This window comes from Polyodon spathula, chromosome 7, assembly GCF_017654505.1.
Source record: "Polyodon spathula isolate WHYD16114869_AA chromosome 7, ASM1765450v1, whole genome shotgun sequence".
In the NCBI taxonomy this organism is placed as follows: domain Eukaryota; kingdom Metazoa; phylum Chordata; class Actinopteri; order Acipenseriformes; family Polyodontidae; genus Polyodon; species Polyodon spathula.
In genome coordinates this window covers 16,299,195-16,326,831 of record NC_054540.1, presented here as the reverse complement: position 1 = coordinate 16,326,831, position 27,637 = coordinate 16,299,195, and the positions used below count along the sequence as shown (strand labels likewise).

The window sequence follows — 27,637 nt, the reverse complement described above, 5'->3', positions numbered from 1 at the left end:
AAAAAAAAAAAAAAAAAAAAACACCACACAGAACAAATACAAATCAACTACTGAATGCTTTTCTGATTTAGTTCTACAGACCACGTCTTAGACAACGGAGAACTTCACAAATTTCGTAGCTATACTGCCGTCACGTCACAGCTGTAAATCTTCAAAAACAAGAACCAAAGACGTCAAGCAATAGAAGGCCTTTTGATCTGGTCAAGCCTGATTAACTGAATTTAGTTTGTACATATTGCATCTCCAGATCAGACAATAGTCCACATTCTTAAAGGAGTGCTAAACAATCCATTTCCATCTGGCTGTGGGAAAACAGGACAGAAGTCCTTACGTGGGATTGATGCAGATCTTGTAAATTACAGATTTAAAAAAAAAAACAAAAAAAAACACATCCATTCCAAGCTGTTTATGAGTGGCTCTGAACCCACTTAAAAAGAGCACTGTATTTGTGTATGAAATGATCTGAACTTTTGTATTATTCTTGATGTTTAGTTTCACTATGAACATACTTTTCTGTTTTAGTCACCACATCCTGGTTAGTTCTGAAACTTGGAAGTTTAAAACAAACCCTGTGGAATTTATACAGATCTGAAACATGTCTCGCACCCTGTTACATCAGTTTGAAATCTTTAAGTTTTCCCCTGCAAACACTGCTCCAAGTTCTATGCTGCATTTCATAATAGAGGCAGTGTTGCAGGGAGACAGATTCATGTTAATGCTTGCAAAGACTGTCCCAACTCCACCACTTACTGAAAAACAATTTGGATCCTTTGGCCAGACAGTCTATGCATTAAGAGTTATAGACATTGGTACATATTTTTTTTTGTCATGTGGGCTTTAGATGCCCACTGGACTGATAGGTCATGTAATGTGGGCTGTACATACTTAATGCACTGAAACATCTTGTGACATAGGCAATAGAGTAAAAGACGGAAGCCTTTTTGTCTAACCTATTGGACCCATATTTGTTTTATTAAGATAACCTTTTTATAGTCTAACCCTAAAAAAATACACCTTTTAAAATCTCCCCATTCTAAATCAGAGCAAGCAACCGGGCTATGTTTGCTGGCAAGTCCACATGCTCCACTGTATAGTGCATGGATTTCACAAGCTCTGCAGAACCTGTGAGGTATGTGATTGGTCCCAGGCGCTGCTCCACACAGGTAGAGCAGAAAGAACCGCCCACATCTACTTTGTCACTCTGCAAAATAAGAAAAACAAGGCATACATTACATTGTTTTATTTAAAAACAGTACATCTAACCATATACTTTTTAAGCACAGTAACATCAGCCACCGCGTATTATCTTTTTCCTAAATGGCATTTTGTAAGAAACATCTATCCTATAGTGAAAATGTTACATTTAAGGAGCCTGTGTAGTTCTTAAATAGCACTACAGAAATGTACTCAACATTGTGCTCTGTGTACTCAACTGTCATCTAGTGGCAAATGTATGCTGACGCTATACAAGCTGAGGCTCCCTTGTATGTCAATCTTAAATACAGCAGATATAATTGTCTTGGAAAGAGTGAAGTCCTCACGTATTTTATGGGCATTTTCTTCATTGTGAGAACTGCTTCTTCTCTCACAGTGTTGTGGCACTCCCTCACTGTGCAGCGAGGCAGCTGGCCCTCCTTGAAGAGGTTACTGGTGAGTTCTGACCTCAGGAAATATTCCTGCAGCAGAAAGTTTACAAAGAACTGTTAGTAGAACCCCTTGGAATACAGTAAAACTTCACGTACTCAAACATTGACAGCTCAGTTGCATAAATATGCCATTTGCTGGGTTGAAACTATTGCCCAAAAAAATAAAAACCTGCAATTTCATTTAAAAGCTAAAAGTAACGCACAACTTTAGTAAGCAAGGGACACGAATGGGGAAACAAGTGCTTCGCTTCTGCATTTATTCACTTGCAGCAACACTTCTTGGAGGCTAGGGTATATTAATCCTATAGTCAGTGATGTCTTCTGCTTACCCCTGCCAGCGTGAGGAGGTTCTCAATGGACTTGGTCATCACCAGACACTTTTTAGCTCGCGTCACTGCCACATATAGCAAGTTCCATTCATCGTCAGGAACAGACCCTGCAGGGAAGATGTCAGAATAACTACTTCAGCACCAACTAACTTCATAGAAAGGATTACACAGTGTAACAAATTTTTATGTTTGATTGAGTTCAAACTGTATTTACAGTATAATCGTAAATCTCGAAAAACTACTCACTTCTAAATCTTTTGTAGTCATTTTTGTATTACTTTAGTATAAATACATGTTAATTTGTATTCATATGTTGTTTTTTTCTGACTTTATGTGAACGAAAAGACACACATTTGCCCGTTTTTCCATTGGAAATAGTGATATTTTGAAATATCACTGTCCTGGTCACAAAAGCAAAGTTTGTGGGGAATAATAGCCATTTTCTATACTTTTGAGGCATAAGCAATTAGGAAATAACACTTACTACCCAGGAACAAAAATTGTGTTACATAGTGTTATTAAACAATTTCAATGTCTTATACTGAAAAATAAATAAAAATGCACCTAGAGATAAATATCTGTATATCAGATATATTTATACTGACTAAACAATCGCATTTCTACATGTATATTTTTGTAAATAAATAAATAAAAATAAATAAATACAGTAAATACATATATTTTTTCCAGAAAAAAAAGTTACAGGATTCATGCATGAAGTTCTTGAAATACACATTTATTATTATTATTATTTATTACTATTATAATAATAATAATAAATAATTGACATTTAACTACCGTAGATAAAATATTATGCAATTTATATAGACAACATATTTCAAAATTCTCCAAACCAACACTTACCAAGATTAAATCTGGGTAATCTGTGGAGATTATGTCTGGCACATGGGACTTTAGCAAAATCATCAGTTACTTCTACTGTATCAAACTCGAGTCCTTTGGCTTTGTGGACAGTCCCTAGAGCAATATCTAGAAAAATAAACACAGTAAATATATAGAAAAAATAAACAAACAGAGTACATGATCAGTTTAGTAGAATGTCTTAATAAAGGGTTTTATAATTTTACCTTATTAATTTTTCCACTGGCAAATATGGGAATCAAAAAACCCTCTGTTACTACTTTCAGCAGAGCCATTTTCAAGAAAAAGTAAAACAGTAAAGTTGAATAACTTTTTAAATAAATCACAACCCTATGGCACTAACTTGATAGCACTTCCAGTGGTAAGGCCACATATTGTTATTGTTACTCCCTTGGCTGACATTAATAACTAGGTTTCACTATATTGAATTTTCCACTGCTGCAAAGCCAAAACCACCTTGTATGCACATAGGTTCAAATGACACTGTTGTTATTGAAACCAACATCAGCTTTGTGGTTTGAATTCTCTATGGAATACTGAGACACCACTAGATAGTAAAACTGTTTAGTTACAATACAGAACATGCAAACTGTACATAAGACCAAGTCCTTCCATAGAGCAGAAGAAAGTAACAGGTGGTTTAAAACAGACTCGCCCACTACACCACAGAAGAACAGACAATGTGAACATTTAAAGATGCGGGGTATGTCAGTTTCACATTTAAACCTACCCCTGTGAACACAGACCTAGTTATAGTCGAGTACTACTGTTTATAGCAGCTGCAGTGAAGTGTCACATTTTAAATATTAACCCGAACACTGATCCTTGGGGTAAAACCATTTTCTTTCAATATTCTCAACCCATTTGTTATCTGGGAAATAAACACAACTTGGTACTTCTCCTTACATTATATTATGTGCAACTTTCAAATGCTCAGAATTTAGCCATACCTGCAAATGTAAGATCAATGACAGAACAGTCTTTTATTCTTTGTACTAACTCAGGGATACGAAAAGTATATTTCTCCACCACAGAAATCTTCCCTTCCAGCTCCCCATCCTCGGCTTTAAAAACATATTCCTTAAGGCCTCTGTAGCCACCCTTGCGAGTAAAATAGCAGATAAATTTGTCTACTATTTCCAGGTTTTCTGCAAAAAAATAAATAAATAAAAGGAACTTAGTTGCTCATGGGAAAAAAAAAAATCTACATTGGGCATTGTAACAGTATGGCAGGCTGCATTTATTGCAGGGCAGACAAAGTGGACCAGGAACATAGCCTGTCTGCTGTTAAGAAGCTGAGAAACGACTGCAGGGAACCGATAAAAGTTGTCAAGTCACAGGTTAAAAAAAGAAATGTGTTCAGATTAATTGGTTAACTGGTCATTGTAAATTCCGGAAATTCCATGCTTTCAACAGGAAAGGTGGGGAATTCAATTAATCAATGATCAGATGGGAGGATATAAAGAGAGTCTGCTCTGAGAGATTTAGAGGCCATTTTGTTGAAAGGAATGAGTGACTCTGACAATGGTGAGAAAATGTCAACAGAACCTACTGTGTTAATGTTGTAGAAAAAAAAAAGCTGTAAAGGTACTTTGGGAAAGTTTAGTGAAGACAAAACAAGTATAGTGAGGGAAATAGCTATACTTATTGTGTGGGGCGGTTACCGTGTTTAAGCCAAGCCACATTCATCTTTGTTTTTCACAGTTATTGTTTTCTGTTTTTTTTTGTTTGTTAAAACAGAAAAAAAAAATCATTCCTTTGTTGTTAAACAAAAAGTAGGAACATGAAAATACAAAGAAAATCACCAAGTTGAGCTGGAACATTTCTAATAGTGTCCCGTCTACATTCAATAAAATTGTGCCAAACGGGCATTTCAACCCAAAAACCTCTGGTCTTCAGTGTCTTCTTGCTCTCCAGCCCCTCTGCTCCTGTCACAAGCACAAAAACAAGAAACAGACGATTTAAAATATCTATATACTTCTCTTGCGTTCCTCCTCGGGCTGCAACAGTATCCAGATATCCAAGATTTTTCTTAATCCAAAACTATCAACACCCTGCAAGACAAAAAAATGCATTAGATTTAAATCTCAATTCTTGAATCTAACCAGTATTATCCACTTTTTGTGACTTTACAGCAAAACCTTCTTGGGTCCTATGTTCTGTTCTTTTAACACGATGTAAACAAATTATTCTTTGAACTAAGCTAAATAATTCAGTTCCCTCAACCTACCTTCACAGTTCATTCATTTTAGCCTTGGGAGTAGTCTGGTGGCTCTTTGTTGGATCACCTCCAAGGCCACAATGTCCTTTTGGTAATTTGGTGACCAAACCGAACAAAATATTCTAAGTGCATTCTCACCAGAGTGTTATACAACCTCATCCTTTCATTTGTACTTTACAACTTTACAACAAAATTGTTTTTTTCCCCCAGGGCTTTTGTTTTTGATACACTGTATGAAATTAGCGTTTTATGTTACTTTCCAAAATGCTTGAGCGTTTTTTTTTCTGTCAAAATATATATAGTAGTAACTCGACAGTACTTGCACGCTTAAATTGTACCTCTGTTCCTTTTCTGTCTTCCACAACAAAATCCTTATGGGTCGCAGGCAGATTTTTCTGGGGTTTTTGTGTGTAGGCATTTTTTTACATTTCGCTACAATTTGCAATTCTGTTTTAAATCCTCTGTACCTTAACTGTAACACATCTTTAACCCTCCATTCCTAATTGTAATCTCGTTTTAAATCTCGCAAGCAGAGTCTCCAATAGAAATGTAAGAAATAGCTGTCACTCAGTAGTTGGGACAGGTTTAAAGTATTGAGAATGAATCAATGATACAAGACAGGAAAGCTGGACATTGCTCAGCTGCGCTTGGAAATACATATTTTTATTTGTAGTAGGTTTTATTTTTTTAAAATGGGAAAAGGGTAATGTCAACGTGAATTGATTAACCATTTCCTTTTTCCAGTAGTTTCCGGTGTTTATTGGCTATCCACTGATTTTTTGTTTTGTTTTATCAGTTTTTAATAGGTTAAAACAGAAAATCAGAAACCCTATTTATACAATATTACTGAACAGGGAATGGTTATCATTATAACTCACGCCAATAATGTGGATTTTTGGAGGCTTCTCTCTTTCAGTCACCCTCACTGCTTCATCAAACACAGTGGAGTTGGAGCGGGATAAAATGGCAATCTTCCCCTCTTTGTTTCCCCTTACGTTACCTGGTACAAACAAAAAGACCAGGTTAGACAGACTCTTAGTATGGAGTACATTCATTTGTTTACTATCATCTGCCAGTCTTTAAAGGGTTAATAACTACGTTTGCACAAGCCGCATAGCATTTTTCCTATGCGAAAAATCAGTGACCGAGGATTCAGGTATATGAATAAGAAAAAATAAATGCAAGTATTCAACCATTTTAAATAAATTCTAAGAATATGTATCTTACCTTCCTGATTACCTCCAACTAGAGTCTTCTTCACTTTTTTGCAAACATCTAAAAGGGTAGCTCCAACATAAGCAATTTCCGGGCCAAATCTGAAACTCTAAAGAAAAACAAAACAGCCTGGTTAAATATGTGTTAAAATAAACTCACTCAGCTGTAAAACTCTGTACTGTATTCGTACCTGTGTTAGGTAATAGATGTGGGTGTGGGGTACTTCATACAGGGCGTTGACTGCGCCTCTGAAGGTGTAGATCTGCTGGTGAGGGTCTCCAACCAGGATCTTCCCACAAGACTGGGAAAGAATGATATCCATGATTGCTGAAAGACAGAAGTCACAAGAACAATCACATATGTTGATTTCATTCTAAAAAATTTAAATAAAAAATAAGTGGGCGTGGCATAAGTTACTAAAGGATTACGGATATTCTGAATCAACAGTAGCACATCTGCAGGCTATACATAGCTCTGTTTTTTTTTTTTTTTTTTTTTTTTAAAGCAAACTGTTACAGTACCTGGAGTGCAATCCTGAGCTTCATCAATGAAGATGACATCATATTGATTGAGACAGGGCCTCTTAAGCTGCCAAAGTTTTAGATTAGGATAGAAGAAAGATATAGCATATGAGTTTAATATATATATATATATATATATATATATATATATATATATATATATATATATATATATATATATATACACAAACACACACTGAGTGTACAAAACATTAGGAACACCTGCTCTTTCCATGAAGTAGACTGACAAGGTGAATCCAGGTGAAACCTATGATCCCTTATTAATGCAACCTGTTAAATCCACTTCAATCAGTGTAGATGAAGGAGAGATGGGTTAAAGAAGGATTTTTAAGCCTTGACACAATTGAGACATGGATTTTGTATGTGTGCCATTCAGAGGGTAAATGGACAAGACAAAATATTTATGTGCCTTTGAACGGGGTATGGTAGTAGGTGCCAGGTGCGCCAGTTTGAGTGTGTCAAGAACTGCAACGCTGCTGGGTTTTTCATGCTCAACAGTTTGCTGTGTGTATCAAGGATGGTCCACCACCCAAAGAACATCCAGCCAACAGCAGGCTAGTGATCAAAAATGGCTCATTGATGAAAGAGGCCACGGAGGCTGACAGTCCAGTACAACATTGGTGCAGAAACACCCATAAAAGAATGCACAACTCGTCATACCTTGACACGAATGGGGTATAGCAGCCAACGACCTAACAGAGTTCCACTTCTTTCAGCAAAACACAAGAAACTGCGTTTGCGATGGGCTAAGGAATGAAAACACTGGACACTGGAGGATTGGAAAAACATTGCCTGGTCTGATGAATCCCGGTTCCTGCTGTTTCACACTGATGGGAGGACTAGGGTATGGAGAAAACCAAAAGTGCATGCATCTATCATGCTGCGTGTCAACACTGCAGGTTGGTGGTGGTGGTGGTGTGATGGTGTGGGGTGTGTTTTCATGGCACACATTGGGTCCCTTGATAAAAGTGGAGCAACGTTTGAATGCCACAGGATATCTGAACATCATTGCCAATCAGGTGCATCCCTTCATAGCAGCAGTGTATCCATCTGCTAATGGATTTTTTTAGCAGGATAATGCCCCATTCCACAAGGCTAGGATTGTCCAGGAATGGTTCCACGAACATGACAGTGAATTCAGGTTAATGCAGTGGCCTGCCCAGTCACCAGATCTCAATCCAATTGAGCATCTGTGGGATGACATGGAATGAGCTATTCGGAGTAGAGATCCACTACCAGCCAACTTGACACAACTATGGGAAGCATTGGAGTCAACATGGGCCAGCATCCCTGTGGAATGCTTTCAACACCTTGTAGAGTCCATGCCCCGACAAATTGAGGCTGTTCTGAGGGCAAAAGGGGGTGCAACTCAATATTAGGAAGGTGTTCCTAATGTTTTGTACACTCAGTGTGTGTGTGTGATATATATATATATCTCATTACAAGAGTCAATCAAATCATTACAAGCGTCAATCAAATCGCATGAAAGTCGCCAAAAGTCTACATTCAAACTTTTGGAGACTTTCACGTGATACTTGATTGGCTCTTGTACGAATGTGACAATTGTGCATTATATATATATATATATATATATATATATAATATATATATATATATATATTATAGAGATATCCTGTTGTTTTCCATAGAGTTCTTGCAGATAAAAGATAGCGAAGTTAGTTCTAAGTAGTTTTGTATTTTACTATAACGTTTTTGTTTGTTTTCTGATATTGCAAAAAATAAACAAAAGAACTAAATATTTTGTTTTTTTTTTTTTGGGTGTGTAAGTTTCGAGACCGTTCAGTCCGTTTATAGTGGGGGTCAGTGTGACGCCAAATCTCCGGCCGGGTCCCGGTCTAGAGACAGAATAGAGACGTCATGGCTTATTGAGTAACTGGGGTGGGGGGGGGGGGTCATTTCATCCAATTTTACATGACTTAACGTTTTCCTGTCATTCGCTGTATTTTTCACATACCTCTTTATAGATGTAGATACTCTCCCAATCACTCCTTTTATCACCAAACTCCTCAATAATTAGATCCAAGTTATTATTTTATTACGATAACATCTCCAAAACGCTCTGCAAATGTCAGCGATATTCTTTGAGCACTGGATGCAGAAGCAGTTATCTCCTTTATGTCTGTTATCTCTGGTGAAAACCTACAAGTTTGTCCGAGAACTCTCGGAAATACTGAGCTGCAGGTCAGAAATGAACCCACCACAGATCTTGGATTCTATGGTACCTACGGTGATCTCCTATTTTTAAACACTGAAACTCAGAATCAATTACTTTGAAGGAGCTACAGAGTTCAGTGGCTGGGAGTGGAGTAATGGTGCACCAGTCAACCATATCAAGAGCTCTGCATAACAACGGCCTGTATGAGAGGGTGGCAAGAAAGAAGCCGTTACTCAAAAAGTACCATTTGAAAGCACGTCTGGAGTTTGCCAAAAAGCATGAGAGTGACCCAGCTGTGATGTGGGAAAAGGTTTTATGGTCAGATGAGACCAAGATAGAGCTTTTTGGCCAAAACTCAAAGCACTATGTGTGGCGCAAACCTAACACTGCCCATGCCTCAAGACACACCATCCCTACAGTGAAGTATGGTGGTGGCAGCATCATGCTGTGGGGATGCTTTTCATCAGCAGGGACTGGGCATCTTCTTACAATTGAAGGAAGAATGGATGGAGCAAAATACAGGAAAATACTGCAAGAGAATCTGCTTCAGTCTGCTAAAAAGCTGAAGCTTGGGAGGAAATTCACCTTTCAGCAGGTCAATGATCCCAAGCACAAGGCCAGCAACATTGGAGTGGCTCAAGAACAAAAAGGTGAATGTCCTACAGTGGCCCAGTCAAAGTCCTGATCTCAATCCCATTGAGAATCTGTGGCACTATTTGAAAATTGCGGTCCACAAGCGTCGTCCAACCAACCTGAATAACCTGGAGCAAATCTGCCAAGAAGAATGGGCCAAAATCACTCCGACACTGTGTGCAAAGCTGGTACATACTTACCCCAAAAGACTCAAAGCTGTTATTGCAGCGAAAGGTGGCTCTACCAAATATTAATGTGTGGGGGTTGAATACTTATGCAAGCAAGATATTTCAGTTTTTTATTTTTCTTAAATATATTTCCCAACATAAAACCAACGTCACCTTGCAATAACTGATTTTGAGTTTAAGTGTTTTAAAATAAAATATCGAACAGAACGAAATTTCAATGTACCATTTGTAATTCAGTAATATGAGAGAATTGGTCAGGGGTCTGAATACTTTTGCAAGGCACTGTATATAAAAACGCAGCATACACATTTCAGATTGTAGCTAAGACTGTAAATCTAATATTGATAAATAATGCATACGACGTTGCATGTTCAGTCACCATTAATATAATAATCTATATTGTGACTAATGTAATGTACACGTCCTTGTTTGCTGTTTTTACGCATGATCCAACACGATTGCTTCTTTCCACAGGAACCGACTGCACTGTCAACACACGCCTTTATCGTATCTTATGCAATAAGTACAGTACCAACAGTGTTGCAAAAAATAAGATTGCCATATTTACATTTGCAAATTTCCCAGCTCAATCTCTTATGTTGATTTCCGGGAATGCAGTGTTTACGTCACTGTTTACATTCCCGACAAGCACTTTGCCGCAATTTAGGCTTCCTTTTCAGCCACATATGTGAACGCACTTAGGCCTCCTAAAACCTCAACTGGCAACGGAAATTTTGAGGTGGCCCAGAGGCAGCCCAAGGCCGACTCAGCAAGTGTGAACGGGGTGTATGTTTAAGAAGTGTTGCGCAAGAGCCAGCTTGATCAAAACACTTAAACAATGTTAGATAATAATAACAGATGAAGTGAAAGCACTCATTTCCAAGCAGAAAAAAAAAACTAGATCCCATTACTGAAAGCATGATTCTTTACCGTCATGTGTCATGTGGTAGCTGGATTCCTTTGTTTCTTTTAACCATTTCATCTTCTCCCAGAGTCCATCTGCATCATCTGCAATTTTCTACACAAATTAATAAGCTTTGATCACATTTACTGACACCAACGCTTTATGCTCTTCTCATTAGCTCATTTTCAACAGCTCAGTACTTGACTTTATTCTTTTCACAAGGTCAAATCAATCCAGCAATGCTCATTTGTAATCAGAACTAGAGATTGTATTGTTTTCTCTGAATTCAAATAAAAGGATGCTCCACCCTGCTTTTTTATTATTCTATCCTGCCCATCTTCACTAGAACTGAATTAAACCACACCAGACATGGAGGGAATTGTTTGATGTCAGTAAAGTTGTAGAACATATTGACAGAACAATAAAAAGATGACAATGGTGTTGGGGTGTAATTAAAAACAATTTTTTCCAATTTTAACAAATTTTTATTTTTTAAAGATAAATACTGAAAACACAGAACACTACTTATACAGTACAAGACAGCAGAACGTGTGTTATTCAAATGGGAAATTACCTTTCTACCACTTTGGGCACCATCCAAAACCTGACCTTGCCTTAAAATCCAAAGGTGTTAAAATAATAAATAACCTGTAAAACACAAATCCTAAAATTTAATAATTCTGTAACCACATTGTGGATTGTGCATACCAGTTTCTCTGTATGCTCTACCAGCTCCATTTCTCCCCGTGTGTTTTTGCACTGCATTGGGACGTGGTCTGTGGTGATTGTACGATCTGCAGAAGCAAAGAAAGTCTGCAGGGTCTGGGTGACCAGCTTGGCTCTCACAAACCCCCCCCTGCCTTCAGGTAGAACCCAGGCCACTGAGAAAGGCTTCACGCAACTATTCATGTTCAGCTTCTTATACTTCTTATACCTAAACAAACAGAAGGGTTGATTCAATCTGCTCATCTGTAATCATAATCAATAGATATCTGTCAATGAACAGTAATTAGCAATATTTAAATAATCAACTACAGCATTATTACTATTTCTCTATGGGGTGACAGGGTTACGATCAAGCAAAGACATCTTTTTTTCTTTTTACTACAAACGAAAGCCTCGATTACACGCTTTATCTTTGTGTGACATCCCCTTTGAATTACTCCAGGGCCTGGACAGTGAAGAGTGGGCTATAGCTCTGCTCCGACTACCAAGACTAATTGATTCAATTTATTTACTCACATGTAGCCAACCTGCTGGTATGCCATGGAATGGATGGTCTTACAGTCCACATTTGATGGGAACAATCGTTTGGCTTGCACAGCCACTGACTTGTTGAAAGCTGCATATAGGAATCGTAGGTGGGGTCTCTGCTGTGCATATTTAATAAGAGTGGAGGTCTTCCCTGTTCCTAAAAAACAGACATATTTTAAAAGGAATGTAACCTATATATTAATATTATAAGCTTTAGTGCTTAACATTGACCAATATTTAACAGCTAGCCCCAAGTACAGTTGGTATTACCTATTTCAATTATATTACTTACCTGCAAACGCCATAATTTTGACTACATGCCCCTTAGTGATTTCATGATTCAGGATCTGTTGCTGTTCATGAGTAAGATTTATTTCTGCCACACTGAATAAGAGAAGGAAATATTTTAAAATGCAGCTAGCAGCTCTGTGCTGCCGTCAATCAACAACACTTCTGATCTTAAGTACTGTATAGTAGCAATAACTAAATCTGCTAGACAGTTACAAAAAAAAAAAAAAAAAAAAAAAAAAGAGTTAATCATCCTGTCACAAAGACGGCCGGAGTGGGGGACGTCAGACCAGAAACAGGAACCCGGAAATAAACATAGAGAGAGAGGTGGAGTTTGGTGGAGCTGAGCGAATGGTTTCGCTCAGCATTTAATGAGTGAACAGAACAGTAAATAAAATGGTTGTAACAAACAAACAAAAAAACACAGGACATGGCACATTCGCCAAAACAAAAGAGACAAACAAAATGGACTAACACTACACAAAACATGGTGAGCAGATATTTTAACTTTACGTTATTAATTTATTATTTATTACCTCCTTATTATCCCGTTCTCCACTCACTGAACACACAACCCCGAGTGGGTGAAAACATGCAGCTTTTATGCGGCTGTACCGAGACTCTATTGCTAATCAATCATTCAACTGGAGTCGCGGTACAACCGCATGTGAATTAATAAAGTGCAATTCCCCGTGCTCACATATTATTACATTTTACTTGCACGTGAAGTGCTGTGCAATCCTTGTGCCTAAATACAACTATACATTTTAAACACTCGTGTTACACAGACCTGTTTATATCCCGTGTACCAATGACTATACACCAACATTAATACACAACACAAAATACACACAGGGGCTGGCACTTTGCCACACATCCCTAAAATCTTTCTTCTGGACAGTTGTACGGGACAAACCCTAGATATTTTTGCTGAACACTCAAAAGGTATAGTATCATTTCAAGGGCTCACCCAGATGCTGCCTTGCCAGATTCTTGTGTTCTTGAGAAGGGGGTACAGTTCTCCATTAGATGCAAAGCATAAAACAGGTTGTAATGAAACCTGTAGGAACAGTAGAAAAGTTGGAATATTTAAAAGTGTTAAAAATAGGGCTGCACCGATAACCAGTAGTCTATCGGCATGGCACTGATAAGGGAAAAAAACAAAAACAAAACACACACACAAAATCAGCTATCGGCAGTTTGTGTTACTTAAGCAATAATTTACACAAAATTCATGCTTGAATTTCTTCGAGCACAGAATTTCACGTTTGGTCAGGCGTGTTTACTAATGACACAAGAACACTGAGACAGTAATTTTCCTTGCAGTGCTGTGTAACGTGATCATCCTACAGTAAATAAGTCTCAAAAGAGTGGTGTTTGAATTTTATAAAAATAATATCTGAAGACAACAATAGGATAATTGAATTGTGTGCAACAGAACAGACCTGATGCTACATTAAATCCAATGGAGAACTGTGAGTAGAATATTATTCTGATGCTTAAAGAAAACCATCCCAAAAAAACATTGATGGTTTAAGTCATTAGTAGCAGTATTACTACACAATGTACTTCAAAATTAACTCTTGGAATTTCTGTTTATCTTGCTTACTCTACATTGGTTGTGGGTGTATTTGGTGGCATTTTAAGCAGGAATTGATTACTGTGCCATCTTTTGTAAATAACGAATTCAAGTTTGACTGAATTTTGTAACTGTTTATTTTATATTTTTGTTTTTGATTACGTGAACAATTTATTTTGTGGTGCATTTTTAAATCAGAGAATGAATGTAACAAACATTGTTGCAGTTGACATTGCGTAGGCTTAATTTTTGTTTTCTACAACAATATAGGTTGAAGTTATAATAAGAAATGTCTCACAGTAAGTGGTTATAAAAGTTAGTCACATTATATATTTAGGAGTGTTTTTACTCGTTCAAATGTTATTTGTGTGACTGTTGCAAAACAAATGTATAAATTGCTGTCAAGCACACAATATAACACTACGTCATTCTTTGTATTAATTTTCTGAAGTAAATGCAACAAGTAAACAATACCTGTTCATTTTTGTCAATAAAAATACATCAAGTAAACAATATCTGTTCATTGTTTAACATGTATAAATATAAAACAGTTTAAATATAAGCCTTATGTCTTGTTCTAGTAGTTTACCTGCACTATCTATTATTATCAGTATCAGCCGATAGACATTGGCTAATGGTATCGGCCAAGAAAATCTTTTTCGATGCACCCCTAGTTAAAATGTAAAAACTTCACTGCACTGTTTTCTAAATGTGGTGATCAAATCAAACGTAACGCCATTGCATAGTACCAGAGACACAGACTATGCAGGTTCAAGTGCCAAGAGCAGCTGTTTTATGGGTAATGGGTCATTGTATACTGTATGTGCAGACAATATGTAGTTTTAGTTCTTTCAGAAACCACAGACATTTTTACTAATCCCGGCACCTCTATACAAGCTCACACCCGTCCAGCCCAGTCCTAGTGCTCAGTCGTACCTGCTGCTGATATTGATTCCATTCTCCCTCATTGCAAAAAGCAGCGCTGCCATGCAGTGCAGCATTTCGGAGATCTGAGAGAGCGATAAGGTGGAGCTCGGTCTTCTAAGGGAAGTCACTAGACTATGAACGTCTCTCATACCATCTGAGAGAAGCACAATCAGAGCGAAGGCAGCCCACACATTTACAGCCTGACAGATAAAGAATTAAACAACGGTTGGTAAGACTCTCAAACCTTTGCTTGTTCATTTTCAGTATGGTCCAATTTGAGGCATTGGTGTCCCCTTGACTTTAGGAGGGCTCAATAATGAAATCAATGGAAATGGCAGCCTAATATTTTACTTCTGATCATCTTTTGTGTTCTAACAATCCTACATGACAATGTTTACATTTGCACACAATGTTTTCTTTTTCCCCCACCCCTACAGAAATTATTGAGGTTTGAATTATTATAATAATCCAATTCTAGAAACACAACACATGAAGTCGTGCACATAACACATGGATATTTATATTACGTACTACTGCAAAATTTAGGAAATAATCAATACCACAGACATGAACATTATATGAACATATTTTAAACATAACATATATTTGAAAACATTTCAAATTCCTACCGGAGTGATTTTCTGAAGAATGTTATTGAAATTGAAATGATACATACCCCATCTATTTTTTCCTCTGGCATTCTGTTAGAAATACACGCTTCAGCCTGAGGGTACAAGTAGTGATCTTTCAGACACTTCAGGACTGCCTCTGGTTGTGTACTTCGGCTGTGTTTAAACTGAGACATGTACCTATATACGTATCAAGCAGAAATAAAGACAATTAAAGCAAGGCGTAATCAGATGCAGCTACCAAGAACATGTAGAAGAATACAGCATAGTGATCAAGCACAGCTTCCCTTATAAACGTTTACCATAATACTACAGCAGTTTTACCATGCATTTCCCAAAGTTATACTATACATTGACCATAGTGTACCCTGGTTTGCCATGTTTATTAATATGGTTTACCATACCTCGCTTTACTGTGCTTTCATGCTGTATTACACTTTCCTATGCTTTTACTAAAGTACACTTGTATAAGGGTTATAAAATAAATAAATAAATAAATATAGTTCCCAAAATACAGCCTTCGAAAACTCAGCTAATCAGGTGCCAGAACTGTGAATCAGTATGAGTTCTTGTCAAGTGTCCAAGGAACATGTCCAATAGTGGTTCCACTCATTCAGAGTGGTTCCTATTGCCTATTGCAGAAACTCACATAACGTGTTTTTTGGCATTCCTGTGCCGATACACAGTATCTGTTCACTAGATAGAGCTGGTTCTTCAAACTATACATAAACTGGCATTTAGATAAGTCTATGCTGAAAGAGAATTTGACAACAGCAGCTCAAGAACAGCTCCTGAACTGTGAGCATCTTAACACAGAGTATATAAAAAGGCATTAAAAGTGGTTTCAAAGATATTATACAAGAAATGTTCATACCATAATTATAGAAGCAATTCTCAAGATACAAAAAAATGTGTGACAGTGCTAGTGGCCACTTACTTCACCAGATTCATCACACACAGCTGTTCTTTCTCTGTGATGTGATTGTCTGAGAGAATCTGCTCAATTTCTTTTACAGCCTCGCTCTTTCCTTTCCTGTACTGAAAGTACAGCTTTTTCCAGGGGACAAACTAGAAAGAAAAAAAACAAAAAAATACAGGAACGATTAACTACTGCTTTCACACTTGACAGTAAAAACATTATATTCTACCACTTGTGCCACAGGACACAGTACGGGTATTACAGACCAGAATAAGAACCTATGATGAACCCCTGTGTGTGTACGCCTTCTGTTGATACCTGGTCACACTGCTTTTTAGTTGACCATAGTATTTTACCGAGGGCTCATGCTGTAACAAGATTTAGTGTTCCCTGAAAGAACTAGTTAAAAAAAATATGTCAGTAACATTAACAATTCAATCTTTAATATAAATTTAATAAAAACTGACAACTCCTCTATCTACATAATCTGACATTCAAAATAACTTATGCTAAATAATGTTAATACCAAGTTCTGTGACAACTGGATAAGCAGTCTCCAGGTAGATGAAAAAATGAAAGAGAGAAACAGATGGACAGACAGACTAATACCCCCTATATCTTTGGAATCTGATACTCAATCACTCACGCTAAACAATTTTAATACCAAGTTTCATAACAATTGGATTAGCGGACCTCCAAATATGTATATTGTGTGAAGTGTAACATAAACAATTAGAGACGTACTGTAGGTATATTCATCCACTTCCACTATATGCCCTTTGTGGGGGGATGCATCTCCAGAAGAGGATAACAAAACTACTAAAAACTAAAAAAAGAATTGTAAAAGCACTCACCAATGGGTCATTCACTATGGCTCTCCAGCGTTGGCAGACAACACTAATGTGTTGATAGAGATCTTGAGCAGGGAGGTGACTGAAGATTGACATGAGGAGTTCTTCTGGAAGGTGGCTGATGTGTCCCTGTGGATCTTGCTGACACTGACTAGTTCCCAAAAGACCGAAATGAACATCAGGAAGTGGATCAACAGGGATTTCCTCTTCCTCCTCCTTGGACTGAAGGAGCCCATGAGCCCTACTGTCTGACCAGGGCTTCTTAATCCAGCCACTGAACTCTGCGCTCTGAGAGTAAGGAGTGTCTGCTCCTTTAGAATCAAAGGATCGTTTCCGACTGGCTGTCAATACTGCCTCTTTAAATGCAGTTTCCTCTGCAAAGTCCTCCAAAAAGAAGTCTTCCGGGACACTGGACTGCAGTGCCTCCTCATCAGCAAGCATGTCTCCATTAAGACTGTCTTCCTCCATCATCCCTTCTGCCATTTTATGAGGGCTTATTGTACAGTGGCCTGTTACCGGGAAGTAGTCTGTAATGCCACTCTGTTTGTAATTATCATTTGCACCTATGTACACCAATAACACTTTCTTAAAAAAATATTACATTTACCCTACAATAGCATCAATTCTCTGCCAATCTCGTCTTTCTAAGACACTGCGACACTAGGAATCTTGGAACTTACCTTTTTCTTCACAAATTTACTAAAAATGACTCTGGAGGTTCTTAACATATCTAATATATACTGCTTGTATATTGCTTCCTGATGAATACAGAAGATTATAATTGCATTTCTATTTTCTGAACATAATGCTATATTCTGTTTTTTTTTTTTTGTTTTTTTTTATAGCTCAGGAAAATGCTTCAAATAAAGCTTCTTCCTTTTCAAGTGCTGTACCTGGCTTCACTCTCTTCCTTGTAGTCCGAGGGTAGAGGCCCCTGTTTAAATCACTGCTGCTGCGACGGCTGGTAAAAGGCTGGGTGAGGGACGATGTCCCCTCGCTGGTGCAGCTCAGAGCCGCACAGTCATGGACGCTCAGGTGTTTCCTTTTAGCGTTCCCTGTCCAGAGAATAGCATGGAAAGCAAGTTAAAAGAAAAAGCGTCTTCATCCGTCTTCAAACTTCAGAGGTGTAGTATTAAATAGCTTTTATTCAATTAATCTAAACACATCAAGTTTCTATCACTGTGTGGCTGTCTCTTTAGTTCATTTCTGTCCATAAAATATGTGAAATGTGTCCTATTTTGGGATTTAAAGGATGGCACCAATTAGATCAATATCATACAATCCAATATTAGTTTGATGTTACTACTCTGTATGATATGTTTATATGTTTTAAATAATGCATTGTCAGGGTGTGTGTTTAGTTTCTCAGTGACAGTTGCTGGTCATCTCCTCAGGGTCTAGACTGACACCTTCATGATGTCTGTGGATAGGGTGACCTTATGGCACCAGGTTCACCAAGACATTATGAGGCAGTTTCTCTTTTATCCTTGTTTTTTTAAACTCACCCACTGATGATTTTTGGTACCTGTAACTTGTCTCTAAGAATTAACAGTGAGTGTAAACTGAACTGTACCATTGAACCAGAGCCACTGAGATGGATGATTATTAGTCCAGATGTTGCCCAGTCACATTTCACAACCACAAAATTTTAAAAAACAAAAGATATTAGAAAGTGTTTTTTAAAAAGTACCTCTAAATGCAGTTTCCATGACAATCCATGACGTTGTTAATTACGCCAATGAAAATTACACATCTGAAAAAAAAGTTCATTTGTAATTAGAATTTTCATCGGATTTAAAAAATGAAAGATGACTCACTTAGGGCGTGTTAATACAGCCAATCAAACAATATACGCATATTGTCTGGAATAATAATTTATAACCATTAACAGATCCCGAAGGGTGCAGTAATTCGTGTAATTATTAATGCAATAATATTTTATGAACAGATGTTTGTCAATAGTATGCTATGCATTTACCTCATTGAGTAAAACTAAATAAAAGTGAAACTATAAATATTGTACCCGCGCACTCCACTGCAGACGAAGAAGTACAAAATACAGTTCCTATACAGATATACTCAGACCACGTTATTCAAGACTTTACACATATAATCACTGGTTAATACATTTCAGTTAGTATTTTGTTTCCAGCGCACAACAATTATTGAAGCCGCATCCTACCGCACAATACAGGCAGAACATCTCCAGGATTACTAGAACTGACAAACACATAGCAAGAAAAAAAAACAAACTGATTCTGTATTTGGATCACTGAAATGCAACAACCATCGTGCTGTACTGACTACATTGTTAAATCGTTATTATTAATTACACAGTATTTAGATCCGTATAATCGCATCAACTAAAAGAAAAATACATGTTATGTACACGACTTATAAGAAATCTCACAACTATTTCTCGTACCGTAGTATTGTTAACTTTTTGTTCAATCAACAAACAACACAGCCCAAAAATATCAGTTCCCGTTTACACGTGATCTCTCAAGCCGCATTTCACCCTAACTTGAGAGTGACGTCATGAATTAGTGGCGCTTAGCCTATGGTGTAGGTGAAAGCCATTTTTACTCCACCCATCCTTAGCCCAGCAAGCTAATTTACGTGGCTGTATGTATGTGCAGGCAGGCAGCGTAAAGGATTATCTGCTAGAAGGTGTCCTGAGGGCATCAGGTGATTTTAGGGCAACTCTACGAAATCAACCAACCTCAACCCTAACCTTGAGCAACCCCAGCCCTAAAACCTAATTCTAAACATAGCCATTAAGAATCAGCTGATTCTGAGGACGCTTTCTAGGGGATATTCATGTGTGCTGCAGCAGCATCTACTGCATTTAAATTCAACTAAAAAACTGAATACAGGGGCTGTAAAACTTACTGTGTTGCCACAATTAAATGCGGAACACCTTTGAGGCATTAGTAATATGTGTAATAGTGATTGCAATAATAACAATAATAATAATAATAATAATAATAATAATAATAATAATTTAACAACAGGCCTAATATACCCGCCATTAAACCACGCCCCAGTCTTTTGCTCATGAATATTTATGACAGTGGCAATTTCTGACAGCACTTCGGCGATAAAGAGCTCTTGCCAGGCCAGGTTATCATATAAATAATAATAACACATGTGTGTTAAGGATGGGTGTCGCTAAATAAAGCTAGATGAATCGTATTTTAAAAAGAGAAGGCTTGGAATAGGAAATGAGAAAGATTTTACACTATATAGAGGGGAAAAGTCGCTACCGGAACTATTTGGATTCCCATGATGCACTGCTTCGGCACGGACGGAAGTTCCAATGTTGTGTCCAGAAGATGTGAAATAAATCTGCTGGAGGACCATGAAATTGCCCTGCAGATAGTGTTTTTATATATATATATATATATATATATATATATATATATATATATATATATATATATATATATATATATATATATATATAAACTATATTGTTTTGCATTCTACTGTAGCTCTACTGTTTATTAAAGAACAACGACACTGGTTATTTCGTATTTAAATATAAGCATGAGAGGTAGGATACGATGTAAGAAATGTGAAATTGGCAACCCAGGGAAAGACTAGTTGTACCTTTAACCGTGTGTTGAAGAAATGTGTTACTGTAATATCCAGATGTGGAGCAGAAAAGCTTATGGCGTGGTGTATAAATTGCACGTAGGTGTGTTAGGTACAACAGTAATGTTATTTATAGATATAGTTATATTATAACTCCGACACAATTGTTGCATAATGCATTTTGATGCACAAGGGCAGATTAATTAAAAAGTTCTACCTAATACAGTCAATATTTAACATAATAATAATAATAATAATAATAATAATAATAATAATATGGAGTGGGAAGATAAACTGAAGTATCTAGTAAAACTAACCCAAGAAGGACAGTTTTCTGTTATTAAGAAAGAACTTACTGAGGAGAAGAATCTTCAATGTTTGGTAAAAAATAAACGCTTTGGGAAGTCGGGAGACACGTTGCTACACTATGCAGCCAGGCACGGACATTTAGACTTGTTGAGATACTTTATAGAAGAGCTGGGATTTGATATTGAATTATGTAATGGTGATTACAAGAGAGCCCTACACGAAGCAGCTTCCATGGGCCAGAGGGACTGTGTGCAATACCTGATTTCCAAAGGGGCCAAGATTGACTGCTTGAAAAAGGCAGACTGGTAAGAACATGTGAAAATGAAAACTGTAACTAAACCAAGAATATGCCCTTTGTAGAATATGGGAATTAAAAGAAGTCAAGATGTTTCAGACAGTTAACTTGTAGCATTTACATGGTGTGGCCACTTTATTAAAAGAACACTGTGCTTAGTGCTTGGACAGTATTCATCCAAAACTGTATGTAACCTTTGTCAGATAACCTGAGTTGCCGCAGCACACGTTGCAACCAAACATAGTTGGCTAATGCTACACAATAGGATGATTTGTCTGCCTTCATAACTTTCTTTGTTTTTCAGGACCCCTCTTATGATGTCATGCACCAAGAAAAACCTGGCCATTATTAAAGACTTAATAGACCATGGGGCTAACTCTTCTCTGAAGAACAAGGATGGCTGGAACTGTTTTCACATTGCCTGTCGAGAGGGAGACCCCTATATTATACAGCACCTGCTTGATGTCTGTCCTGGAATCTGGAAGACGGCGAGCAAGGTCCAGAGAACTCCACTGCATACTGCAGGTGAAAATATCACTACATATTAAGGTGATGATAAGGTTTTCAACTGTCATTAAATACATTCCATGTTAATATCTATTAGCATGAAAAAAATAATGCATCTCTTAATATAACCAGTCTGGCATACAGACACTTGACTTGCTTGGCGCCCACTATCATGCCTCTTTGATACGTGGTTCAGTTCCTATGTCTTCCCTCACTGTATTTCAATGTATCTTTTTCAGCTATGCATGGTTGTGCTGATGTTGTGAAATTGCTACTGGATAGGTGAGTTTGGTAAATAACTTCCAATTGTCAATCATTAAGTTCCCTTCAGTCTATCAAAATATCTGATTCCAACACATCACTTAAGGTATAGTAGAGGAGCAGTTCCCAGTCGCCTACCTAAATACTCTCATCTTCCATAAGAGACAGGGTCAGCTATACACAGCAACTTATAAAGCAAAAGCATTATTTTACTTTCCTTAGCTACACTGCCCCAGTCTAGACAGCCAGGCAGAGAACAGAGAAACCATGTGGGCCAGGACAAAGAAGGTGACAGCAGAGCAAGCAATATTTAGCTGAAAAAGACCTGGCTACCACAGAGAGGATTGTGAAGGGAAATCTAAAAAATATATACACTAGTATGAAGAATAAGCAGGTTTACCGTTATTAAGTATGACTATTACTATAGGTGTTATTTATTAAAATGAACCCCTTTTGTTTCTGCTTGCATGTGTTGAAACTTATTAATTATCAGGTATTTTGTAATTCTAAAACGTTTTCCAGATGTCAGTATGAAACAGATTGCAGAGACAGCTGTGGAGTTACTCCTTTCATGGATGCTGTCCGAAATGGCCACATTGATATAGCAAACCTTCTGATGGAAAAGCATCAGGTAATGGTGAGAGTGCCAGCTGATACTGTTGGCTTCCGCAGGCCCCATTTTAGACTACCTAATGTTACCTTCAGTACAGTGGTGCTAATCAGAGTCTGTGTGGATAATAAACAGCTCCACTCTTGTCAAAGCCATTTCAGACACATTTATTATAATGCTATTAACACAGTCCTGAGAGACTAAACAAGTAAGTTCTTCATAGTGCTATAGATAGAGACAGCGGCCCTAGAAACCTGGAAGTCGGGTAAACCACTGAATCCTGTAAAAAAAAAAAAAAATAATAATAATAATAATAATAATAATAATAATATCAGTACAACAGACCAAGGCATTATTTACAGACAGTTACTTTTTATTTGAGATCATTGTGTATTTTTAGTTCCCTTTTGTGTGGGTTGCCAGGCTTCTTTTACAGCTGCTGATAATGTAGGAGCGAAGCCTTTACACCAGGCTGCAGTAACTGCCCAGGATGAGGCGATTCGGTTCCTTCTCAAGGATCTTGGAGGGGATGTTAATGAACCTGCCACAGATGTCAAACTCACCGCACTACACTTTGCAGCTAAGGTCAGTTTCAAAGTGACATAGTTTTGAACTGTAGCCATTGTGATTAAATTGTTGTATGATATCTGAGCTCCTGCTTAGACAAGCTGTCTAGAAGGGTGGACTTCAGATGGTCTCATTGTATTAATGCACTCTCAAAAAAACAAAACAAAAAAATTGCTTAACCAAACTGCAACTGTAAAAAAATAGTCTTAGCTACAAAGTTTAAAGGTTAACCAATAAAATCAATGAATATAACAGTGTAGATAAATTGTTTCATCTGTATACCTTTGCTGCAGGTCACTTGGCCTGATCCTACTGTAGCTAGACCATTTCTTTGAAGTACAACACATGAAGTGTGTCTGGTACCAGGAAGCAGCAGCAGATTTTTAAAGTATAAATAGTTGCAAAGATATCAAAAGATCTTCAAATGAAGAAAAAGGGTTGTAGTAATAATGTTGATGTTGCTAATAAGAAGTAAGAAGGGATTTTTAAAACTTGGGTAACACTTTCACTGCTGAAGTATATGGGGTAGAGATAGCAGGTGATTTTCATTTATTTGGAGGATTGGGGGAACAAAAGAAATGAGTCAACCACTTACCACTGTGACAGGTAAGCTACGTCTTTGCATAGTTTTGAAATAAAGACTAGATTACGAGGCAGGTGTGTTAGTTGAAAACACAAAACTTGTATTGTAAGAGCAGAAAATATTTATTGGAGTCTTAGTGCGGCCCAGTTAAAAATCCTATAGTATTCTAAAGTAGTGGCCAAAACAATATAATATACTATAGTTCTCCATATACAGTAGTATACTGCGGTAATAGTATTTTTTATAGTTTGAATGTAAATTAGTTTTAGAAACCATGCAGTTCTTCCTTATCAATGGTGCATGATGTCTGTGTATTGTTAAAACAAACAATAGGCATGTGTTTTAAGCACAAGAACGTGTTCCTCTCAACTAGTTGTGGCTAGCTAACAGATAAAACATAAAAAGCCTCACCATGATTAATTATAAGCTATGTTGAGTACACTACAGATACTACTGGACAGTAAGGATTCAGCATAGCTGAACTAAGATCTACTGTAGCATTGTCTTTCTTCTAGTTTCTGTAGCTTGCAGGAGGTTGGTCATACAGTGAGTAGTTGAGCTGGGATTCAACGACAGTTTTCTATTCTTTGCACTTTGCTTTTTAACCTAATGACTAAAGAGGCAAAAAATGTACATGGAACTGCCAGGAAATAAAAAAAATGGTAGAAAAAGAACGGCTAAATTAACTGGGCTGACCACAACCAGTAATTTTCCAGTATGAATCGTACACAGAACAGATTGTAGCTTTAAATGCCAGACAGCACAAAATGTCATTGGAATGCTCTTAAAACAAGCTTTTTACCCTTTTATGATGATTGAAAATGTTCTTGTGGTGTTTGCCACAGATTACCCAATTTATTCTTCTCTGTAATATCAGTTCCACTTTGCTTTCGAAAAAGTCAGACCCACCTGCTAAACCCATTCCTTTCATTTCCTCTTTTTAATGCATAGGGCCTTCACTGTTTTGGTTAGGCCATAACACAGATAGACACATCCTGGGTAACCGTGGAAAATGTGTACCCCACAAAGAGGCAAAGGGTTTGGAAGGAAGGCCCGGCAAAGAAAGTATTACTGTATATGGTACAAATAAAAATGAACATACACCAAAACACACCCTGTAAACACAGAAAATGTAGGTGCTATATTCAAAAAGGGGACTACAATATTTTTAAAAGTATTAATACATTTTATGGACATGAAACTTCATAATATTTTTAATGTTATAGGAAGGCCATGTGTGCACAATCCAGACTCTCATTTCATTAGGAGCTGATGTTCAAGCAAAGGATGCAAAAGGACGATCTGGTAAGTACAGTGGAGCTGGTCACCTGAACCAGTCTCACAGAAAAACAGTCCTTTCAGAAGCAACCTTTTTAATCTGTAGTTGATCATTTATTTTTCATTAGCAAATTCATTTTTAGCAAACCTCATTCAGCTCTGATTTGAATTTAACCGTTGTTCAGTTTCACCATCATATGTACATTGGTAGAACCAAGCTTCAGAAAGCAGTAGCAACTTTTTGAAGTACAAATTACTAGCAAAGGAAAGGACTGCTTCAGGTAAGGTCAGGCCTCTTTAAGGCTGTTGCAGCACAGTCCTTCCCCCAGCCACTGTTGTTTTAATGAATGGCAGTGGACTATGGTTATCTCAAGTAAAACTTAGAAAATAAGACAAGTTGACAGACATTTTGTATGGTGCTTTCATCAGCTTAGTGCCACATGAAAACGCTGGCCAAAATGTTTATTTGGTGAAAAACAGTTAATACAGTTAAACATATTTGTGTTATGCTTTTTATATGGGGGCGCAGTTGGGATTCAAGGAAACACATGTACATGGATTAGGGAGTGGTTAACATGTAGAAAACAGAAAGTACTGATTAGAGGAAAAACCTCAGAATGGAGTGTGGTAACCAGTGGTGTACCACAGGGATCAGTATTAGGTCCTCTGCTATTCCTAATCTACATAAATGATTTAGATTCTAGTATAGTAAGCAAACTTGTTAAATTTGCAGACGACACAAAAGTAGGAGGAGTGACAAACACTGTTGCAGCAGCAAAGGTCATTCAAAATGATCTAGACAAGATTCAGAACTGGGCAGACACATGGCAAATGACATTTAATAGAGAAAAGTGTAAGGTACTGCACGCAGGAAATAAAAATGTACATTATAAATATCATATGGGAGATACTGAAATTGGAGAAGGAATCTATGAAAAAGACCTAGGAGTTTTTGTTGACTCTCAAATGTCTTCATCTAGACAATGTGGGGAAGCTATAAAAAAGGCTAACAAGATGCTCGGATACATTGTGAAAAGTGTTGAATTGAAATCAAGGGAAGTAATGTTAAAACTGTACAATGCACTAGTAAGACCTCATCTTGAATATTGTGTGCAGTTCTGGTTACCTCGCTATAAAAAAGATATTGCTGCTCTAGAAAGAGTGCAGAGAAAAGCGACCAGAATTATTCCGGGCTTAAAAGGCATGTCATATGCAGACAGGCTAAAAGAATTGAATCTGTTCAGTCTTGAACAAAGAAGACTACGTGGCGACCTAATTCAAGCATTCAAAATTCTAAAAGGTATTGACAGTGTCGACCCAAGGGACTTTTTCGACCTGAAAAAAGAAACAAGGACCAGGGGTCACAAATGGAGATTAGACAAAGGGGCATTCAGAACAGAAAATAGGAGGCACTTTTTTACACAGAGAATTGTGAGGGTCTGGAATCAACTCCCCAGTAATGTTGTTGAAGCTGACACCCTGGGATCCTTCAAGAAGCTACTTGATGAGATTTTGGGATCAATAAGCTACTAACAACCAAACGAGCAAGATGGGCCGAATGGCCTCCTCTCATTTGTAAACTTTCTTATGTTCTTATTTGGGTAATGGTTTGATTTAGCACTCATGTTTATGAGGTTGTTGTATTTTTTTCTCTCTTACAGCTCTCCACATGGCTTGTGCCGGGCAGCACACTGGCTGCGTGAGAATTCTACTTCAGACTGGTCTGCAGGACTCTGCAGACAACATGGGAACACTAGCAAAGCAGTTAGCCAAAAAACAAGAAGTGGTAAATGTTTTTGAAGAAACTCCTGGTTCCCAATAATCTACTGAAAATTAAAGTCTTTATTTTGTTTGTTTATTTAAACTACTGTTCATAAAAATCTGTAAACAGTATAACAAACCAAGGAAACAGCTGCATGGCTGTCCCTTGACCTGGAATAACTATCACACAAAGGACTGTCCTCAAACATAATTTTTATTTAAGATATTTTATTTAAAAAGGTTAAATGGGGTTAGTAAATAGATGTATTAAATATGTCTCTAATAAGTAAATACAATTTGTAATGTTCCACATTTAAATAAACCATGAGGATTGTGAGGGGGTATTTTGATCCATTTCATTTTAGGTATGTGGTGTAATTTATTAATTTGGATGGGCATAATTTGCTGAGTGCAGAAATTACAAGATCTAAACAAAAGCACTGTATTTTTTATCTGCCAGTAGCATCACATCATTGGTGAGGAAACTATTACACTAGCATGTTAAATTGTGTCTTGAACACTATAAAACCAGTTTACATGTGGCTTTATGTGATGTTTTATTATTAACACCCTTGCCATTCATGCTCTCTCTCTCTCTCTCTCTCTCTCTCTCTCTCTCTCTCTCTCTCTCTCTCTCTCTCTCTCTCTCTCTCTCTCTCTCTCTCTCTCTCTCTCTCTATATATAT

General features: G+C 37.3%; 2 protein-coding genes across 2 annotated transcripts; one reads left to right on the top strand and one right to left on the bottom strand.

Annotated features, from left to right (window-relative positions):
- Positions 1 to 5: 5 nt before the first annotated feature.
- Positions 6 to 19,689, bottom strand: fbxo18 (F-box DNA helicase 1). Its single transcript, XM_041254714.1, has 22 exons — positions 19,609 to 19,689; positions 18,874 to 18,936; positions 18,077 to 18,238; positions 17,187 to 17,746; positions 16,351 to 16,481; positions 15,461 to 15,593; positions 14,794 to 14,984; positions 13,249 to 13,338; positions 12,283 to 12,374; positions 11,979 to 12,147; positions 11,445 to 11,670; positions 10,762 to 10,850; positions 6,815 to 6,900; positions 6,484 to 6,620; positions 6,306 to 6,402; positions 5,957 to 6,078; positions 4,836 to 4,911; positions 3,808 to 4,005; positions 2,840 to 2,965; positions 1,976 to 2,082; positions 1,542 to 1,676; positions 6 to 1,201 (listed from the first exon to the last, which is right to left on the bottom strand). Exons 2-22 carry the CDS (start codon positions 18,890 to 18,892, stop codon positions 1,034 to 1,036), a joined length of 3,114 nt encoding a protein of 1,037 aa, XP_041110648.1. The 5' UTR covers positions 18,893 to 18,936; positions 19,609 to 19,689; the 3' UTR covers positions 6 to 1,033.
- A 949-nt stretch (positions 19,690 to 20,638) lies between these two features.
- On the top strand, positions 20,639 to 27,576 carry ankrd16 (ankyrin repeat domain 16). The gene is made up of 7 exons (XM_041254709.1): positions 20,639 to 21,394; positions 21,689 to 21,909; positions 22,131 to 22,173; positions 22,675 to 22,783; positions 23,186 to 23,347; positions 25,139 to 25,217; positions 26,852 to 27,576. Exons 1-7 carry the CDS (start codon positions 21,057 to 21,059, stop codon positions 27,010 to 27,012), a joined length of 1,113 nt encoding a protein of 370 aa, XP_041110643.1. The 5' UTR covers positions 20,639 to 21,056; the 3' UTR covers positions 27,013 to 27,576.
- Positions 27,577 to 27,637: the final 61 nt, after the last annotated feature.